The sequence below is a fragment of the Microtus oregoni genome, unplaced genomic scaffold (genome assembly GCF_018167655.1).
Source record: "Microtus oregoni isolate MIOR12 unplaced genomic scaffold, Mior012 000008F_ref0000371, whole genome shotgun sequence".
In the NCBI taxonomy this organism is placed as follows: Eukaryota; Metazoa; Chordata; class Mammalia; order Rodentia; family Cricetidae; genus Microtus; species Microtus oregoni.
The window spans coordinates 55,093,732-55,100,928 of NW_024543067.1; the positions used below are offsets into that span (position 1 = coordinate 55,093,732).

General features: G+C 36.1%; 1 protein-coding gene across 1 annotated transcript; it reads right to left on the bottom strand.

Annotated features, from left to right (window-relative positions):
- Positions 1-260: 260 nt before the first annotated feature.
- LOC121451414 (olfactory receptor 1537-like) lies at positions 261-6,832 on the bottom strand. Its single transcript, XM_041656864.1, has 3 exons — positions 5,908-6,832; positions 2,560-2,619; positions 261-352 (listed from the first exon to the last, which is right to left on the bottom strand). The coding sequence occupies exons 1-3, from the start codon at positions 6,830-6,832 to the stop codon at positions 261-263; spliced, it is 1,077 nt and encodes a 358-aa protein (XP_041512798.1).
- Between the last annotated feature and the right edge of the window lie 365 nt (positions 6,833-7,197).

Sequence of the window (7,197 nt, forward strand, 5' to 3'; positions counted from 1 at the left end):
ATATTAACTAGCCACATTCTATACTCAGGTGCATTAAATAAGCCAGTGCCATTACCTCCTCTATTATTATTGTATTTGGAATTTATGTTGTATTGTAGATAAACTGGTAGCTTATATAACCATTAAAATATTCACAAAACTTTTTATTTTTCTCTTAAAATCTATTAACTACAGATATATTAACCCGATGCCAAACATCATGAATGTAAAACACTTTGGGTAGCATGTAGATCTCTGAAGTGACTAAAATAAGAATAAAACTATAAAAGAATAACAAAAATCAAAGTATTTGTGAATATAGCATATTCATAAGCATAAATCCTTTCAGGTAGCATGTAGAGATCTGAATTACCTAAAAATAAGAATAAAATTGTAACATAATAAAAATATCAAAATATTTGTGCATTTGGGATCCATTAGATTAAGTAAAATCAGTTTGGTGCCATGTTTCAAAGACAGATTCTGACATTTTTTTCCCCTCACCTTATTCTTGTCTCTTTTCGTAACCTTGGATCATTGCAGCAATAAAAGATATAGTGATGCCTAAACAGCTTTAAAAACCTCACAACCAAAATCTGTCATATTAGCAAATATTACTTAGAACTGGCTCCAAATATGAGAAGAAAAATGTAAAGATAAAATAAAACAGGGAAGGAAAGGCAATAAAATTTGTAATCGATTCTTTATTATTGGAAACTGATAGGCTTACACTCAATACAAAAATGTACAAATATTCCCAGCATTGTTACACAATAAGAAATTTTGAGTTAATTCACAAAGCTTTATGAAGAAAAGTTTTAATTAATAAAACTTTGAATGGCATCACCTCTAGTCAGTTAAAAATATGATGCTATTATTTTTATATTTTTAAAATTCATAAATATATCTACTATCTATTTATTCCAATGTCTATAGTTTTAATAGGTTCTCAAAAATTTATTTTGCTTGCAAAACACTTTATAGTTTCCAATGATCAGCAGGATGAACTAAAAGCGCAAAACATCTTATATTTAAGCATACTAGTTCCAAATTAGTAATCTAACCAAAGATGGTTTAGTGGGACTATAAATTCTGTAATGTAAGAGTGAAGGTCTAATCTTATTATTGAACTTAATTGCTTGAAATAAAGTCAGCATAGTAGGAACCACAGATTAATGGGGTTTAATATAGTCTAAGACTATAAAACTTTTTCTCTTTGGAATTAAACTTGAGCCAAATATCACTCATTTCCCAGGGTAAGGATTACTTCTTGTCGCAAGCATGCCTTCTAAGTTACTATAAAGACAAAAAGTATCATTTAAATGTATTCACAGACCAAGAAAAAATTTTTAAAATTTGAAGATTAAGGTAAGCATATATAAATTATGTATGAAAACACTTCTTCATGTCTGAGATAAATTATTTGATGCAACCCATATGAAAACATCATGGCATAAATCCTTACTAGATCAGGAAAGTCCACACACCCCGAGATGATGCATAAAGAAATTGACATCTGAGACATCATTTGTACATAAGCAGTGGCTAAACTGTGATAATAATCCAAATAAGACGTGCAATACACATTCCTCTTCAAAGGCATGCCATCAGAACATCAGGAAAGATTCAGGATGTGCTTAGCTACTACTGAGTTTTATCCTTTATGATGGTGTCCTTTAATCCTTTTGGTCGCCATCAGAAACAGCAGCCCTCTTCTACTCATCCCATTATACTCTACTGATAGTGCCATGTTCTCTGTGTTCAAGAAGTTGGAAGCACTGTTATACATGGATGCATAGCCTCTGTATGGTAAAATTAATGGTAAATACCCCTTTTAAAGAGGGCCATTGACAGAATAAAAATCATCTGAAAAATACTTTTTCCTAATTAATGGGGTAATTCCTTTGGACTTTAACATATCCTAAAGGAAGCAAAAGGAAAGAGTTTCATTTTGTGCATGTCATCTAAGTTATTTAAGCACACAAATATTAATTGAAGTAAAGAAACTGGAAACTTATTCTTACACATAAAATCTGTTTAGTTAGGATTGCAGATGGACTATTCCATTTTGTCCACCCAATTTTCTGGTAAAGAGTGACTTCTTTCTAAATCTCATTTAAAACAGAATGAATCATGCAACATTATTCAATTCATCACCACTTACTGGACCTTCCTACTGAATACTAGAAAATTACATTCTAAGCAGCACATTATTATACTGTGAGAAACAGTAGATGCAGGTGTCTGGCTAAACTCTGTACCTACGGGACCTGAAAGTAATTGGTGCATCCTATAAGCTTTAAAGTTTACTCCATGAATAATTGAATAAAGGAATCTAGTAAGTATTATATTCATACTTTTCACTGTGACTCCTGTAAAATCATGACTCATCTTCTTTCTCTCTGGCAGTCTCAGCACCAAATTTTACTTCCCACTTGCAAAATCACTAATGCAGATGTGCTAAGAGTACTGAGAGAACAGGGCCTAGTGCTTAGACTCAGAGCTATTTTTGAAGTTGATCTCATGATAGGTTAACATCTCAAAGTGCTATGCCAGCTCTAGAGTTAGCAAGGGGCTCACCTTTCACAGTCATCTGAGCAGTTCTGCTTCTAACACTCTGAAGGTGTACCCTGGACTTATATATGCCAGCTCCAAATAACATGATAGCAGTCTCCATGGATTTCCAGCTCTCAGGGAGCAAACCCTTTAAAGGGCAGCAAATACCATTGTCCAGCTGCTCAATCCTATTTTTTCATTGAAAAATTCTATATTGATGATAAATATTTATTTAGAGATACCATCTGAATTAAAACCAATATTTTGTCAAATGAAATTTGAGTAGAATTTGAGATTCTACACTTCATTTTTTTTCAAACATTTTTCCCATTTACATGCAAATCACAGTTCCCACTCCCTCCCCTCCTTCCACTCCCTTTACCTTCCCAACACCATATCCTCCCTTCCACTCCTCAGAGAGGGTAAGGCTTCTCATGGGAAGTCAACAAAGTTTAGCACACCACTTTGAGATATCCAAGGCTCTCCCCACTATATCTAGGTTGATCAAGGTGTCCTACCAAAGACAATGGGCTCCAAAAATCCAGTTTAAGCTATAGGAATAAACCCTGGTCCCACTGCCAGTAGCCCTACAGACTTCCAGAACCTTACAATTGTCACCTACATTCAGAGGGCCTGGTTTGGTCCTATGTTGCTTCCCCTACTGTCAGTCTGGAGTTAGTGAGCTCCCATTAGCTCAGGTAAACTGCTTCAGTATGTATCCTATCATGGTCTTGACTACTTTGCTCATATTATCACTTCTCCTTCTCTTCTACTGGACTTTGGGAGCTCAGCCCAGTGCTTCACTGTGGATCTCTACGACTGCTTCCATCAGTTGCTTGAATGAAGGTTCTATGATAACAATTATGGTAATCACCAATCTGATTACATAGGAAGGCCAGTTCAGGCACTATCTCTACTTTGAGGTTCCACGTACCTGCATGGCCTCTGTCAGAGCAGAAAACTTCTGCCATAATTATGGACTAAGATATGGTGTCAAGGAGAGGAAGGGATATTGGAGAAATCTGGATTGGCTCTGAGGAGTGTCGGCATGATGTGGTTTACTCTTCCTTGGGGTGCTTCCTACTAGCATTGCCTCTGGTAGAGCAGGGGTTTTCTCCAAAATTGTAGGCTGGGATATGGATAATGCCACCATGTTTGTGATGAGTAATATTTACTGTCAAATATTATATTCAGAATAACAATGGAAATACACCTTTGGCATGTCACTTTTCAGGTTTATTGAAAGATTTAACTGAGGACTAAGAACTCCTTTAACCTGCTGAATGTGAAAAGGAACATCACGTCTTGGCAAAACCATCAATTTAGAAAAAGAAACAAATAATCAAGCACTACCAACAAAAATACACTTTTGTGATTTCAACTTAACCAAGTTGAAAGAAATTCATGAATATCAAAGCCACCAAGTCTGGAGAAGATGTGGGAAAAATGTAACCCTCATTCACTGTTAATGGAATTGCAAAGTAATGAAACTAAATAGGAAGTAGGTGTAGTGAATTATAAATATATAAGTTAACAAATAATTTGCCATTTGACTATGCAACACCACTCACTGAAGAGAGAAGTTTATATTCTAAACCACAGATTATTGATCAGCCATATTCACTGCACCTCTAATCACAATAGCTAGGAAACAGGAATGACCTAAGTGACACCCAACTGATAAATTAATAATAAAAACATAGTACACATTCACAGTGTAATTCTATTTATTTATTTATTTAAAAAATGGGCTCCTACCACTGAGTAGTACTTCTTTATGTAATTAAGCAACATTTTCTTTATCCATTCTTTAGTAGATGGGGATCTAGTTGTTTCCAGGTTCTGGCTATTAAAATAATGTTCCTAGGAACATAGTTGAACAAACGTACTAGCAGAATGATTGAGCATTTGGGGGTATATGCCCAACAGGGGTGTTACTGTGTCCTGAGGTAGGCTGATTCCCAATTTTCTGAGAAACCACCATACTGACTTCCAGAGTGATTGTACAAGTTTTCATTCCCACCAGCAATGGAGGGGTGTTCCCCTTACTCCACATCCTCTCCATCATAAATTGTCTTTGGTGGTTTTGATCTTAATCATTCTGACAGGTGTAAGATGGTTTCTCAGAGTCACTTTTACCAGTTAGTAGTTCTGTGACACCTAGAAACCGCTATAATAACCACCAAGGCAAGCTATCCCTAAAGGTGTAGTAGTGACAGTGACAGCATGCGAGCATTCAATATTATGAAGTTATACTTAATTGGGAACTTACACACTCAACAAGGGGAACCTCAGGCCTGGTTATATAAGCACAGTCACCTATGAGTTGCTGATGAAGTCATGGAACAGAGGAGAATATAATAGTGACATTTTCCTAAACCAGCCTAATCTCTAACTGCATACTTAGTATCAATCATCTCACCACAGGTAAGTAAAACTCTTCCTACAGCAGGTAAAGACCATTACAGAAATCCACAGATGGTCTATAATAGAGGAACAACTGATGCTGGGGAGAAGAGTCACAGAGGGTCCATCTAGAATACAAGCCCTCCACCTAAGACTCAGGGAACATCTGGAGAAAAAAGAAAGAATATTCTAAGTTCTAAGAGTCAGAGGACAAGTAAGGATGTGTCAAGATTGTGTCTTCTCTATCTGACAAAACAATTCACTCTAATTCTCAACAATATAGCTTGCTAAACAACAGCAAGAAATGCTAGTATAGGACACGATAATGTAGAAAGTGAAAATCTCAGGGGACTCCACTTCCAGGTGAAGAGCTATACTTAATAATTGATGACTAAGAACAGACTCAGCCTTCATAGAGATATACATATATATTCCATATACATGCATATATGTGTATATATATATATATGCATATATGTATGTGGAAAGGAGGCCATTAATTTGACAAGAAGAAGATGGAATATGAGAGCGACTGTATGGAGATGGGAAAACAATGTAATTATAGTGCTTACATATGAAATTCCCAACATGAATTAAAAGTAAACAAAAAGAAAAGCATAATGTTTATTATAACTAAATACAAAATTTAAAATTTTTAAAGTAATGTTTATCAAGCATAAATAAAAACATGTATAGCATAATGGGCTTCCATTATGGGCATATATATTCATGCCATCCTTACAATTGGTTTACATTGTTTACTCTGTCAAACAAAGGAGATAATATGTGCCAAAAATTGAATTTGAGATTTATAATTGTAAACATTATCAAAATGTTCTAGGAAATGTTTAATAATTCTTAAAACTAGAATAAAATAAATATGAATTGAAACTATGCATCTGTGTCTAACTTTTTGCATTAATAAATAATCTTCACATTACTTTTGAAACATGAATGTTTTTCTTTGAAGTATTTTCTTCAAGGCAACACTGACATCCTTATTTCTCAGGCTGTAGATCAATGGGTTCAGCATGGGCACAACAGTAGTATAAAACACGGATGACACTTTCCCTTGGTCCATAGAATTCACTGATGATGGCTGTAAGTACATGAATGCAACAGAACCAAAATATATAGCAACAGCAGAGATATGGGAACTGCAGGTGCTGAAGGCTTTAGACCTCCCCTCAGTTGATCGAAGGCTGAGGATACTGTCAATAATGAAGATGTAGGAAGTGATAATGGTCAAGATTGGGAGAAAGACATTCAGTATACCAAAAAGAAGAATCAACAATTCATTTATATAGGTATTAGAACATGCAAGTTTCAAGATTGGAAGAATATCACAGAAATAGTGGTTGATTTCATCTAATTTGCAGAACTGAATCCTTATCAGAAAGCCTATGTGAACTGATGCACTGAGCACACCAAAAATATACACTCCTGAAATCAGAAAACTGCAAATCTGATAGGACATGGTTACACTGTAAAGCAGTGGTTTACAGATAGCCACATAGCGATCATATGCCATTACAGCTAATGTGTAACACTCTGCAATACCAAAAATGATAAAGAAATAGAGCTGAGTCATGCATCCAGGGAAGGAGATGAGGTTCTTCTCTGTCAAAAAGCCCACCAACATTTTAGGGGTGACAACAGTGGACTGACCGAAGTCAATGAAGGACAGACTGCTGAGGAAATAGTACATGGGGTTGTGCAGGTGGGAACTGAACACAATCAGTGTGATCATGCCCACATTCCCTGCTACAGTGACCACATAGATTCCAGAGAAGAGGAGGAAGAGGGACATCTGGAGTTCTGGTTTCTCTGAGAGCCCAGCCAAGAAGAACTCAGTCACTGTGCAATGGTTTCCTGCTGCCATGTTCTTCATCGAGATCCTAAAGGAATAAAAGGAGTGCTTAAGCCAGGTAGTGGTAACTCAAGTCTTTGATCCCATTACTAGGGAGGCAGATTTCTGAAAAAAAGAAAAAAAAATTGTAAAACAATTGGTGATTGTTGTAATTTAAAAACAGCCATATGAAAGAGAAAGATGCCATGTGACAGAGCTCACATGGAGGGGATTTTTACTGGGGACAAGGGAACATTAAAAAGCAGGAAGGGGAGCCCAAGGACTGCCCAACTTTATCCAGGTCTCGTAAGGTGAGCATCCAAACTGCCTAGGCTCCCACAAAGCCAGTACGTGCAGTAGGATCAAAAACCCACTGCAATTGTTCTTGAGTTCTCAGTATTCCTCAT

What these genes read in the sequence shown, in the direction of transcription:
- LOC121451414 (XM_041656864.1), bottom strand. Translation starts at nt 6,832, where the DNA reads ATGAAGAACATGGCAGCAGGAAACCATTGCACAGTGACTGAGTTCTTC. An exon ending in TGCCTTGAAGAAAATACTTC is followed by an intron (nt 2,620 to 5,907) that starts AAAGAAAAACAT and finishes GAGCTGGCATAT; the next exon opens with ATAAGTCCAGGGTACACCTT. An exon ending in TGCTCAGATGACTGTGAAAG is followed by an intron (nt 353 to 2,559) that starts GTGAGCCCCTTG and finishes TCTTATTTTTAG; the next exon opens with GTAATTCAGATCTCTACATG.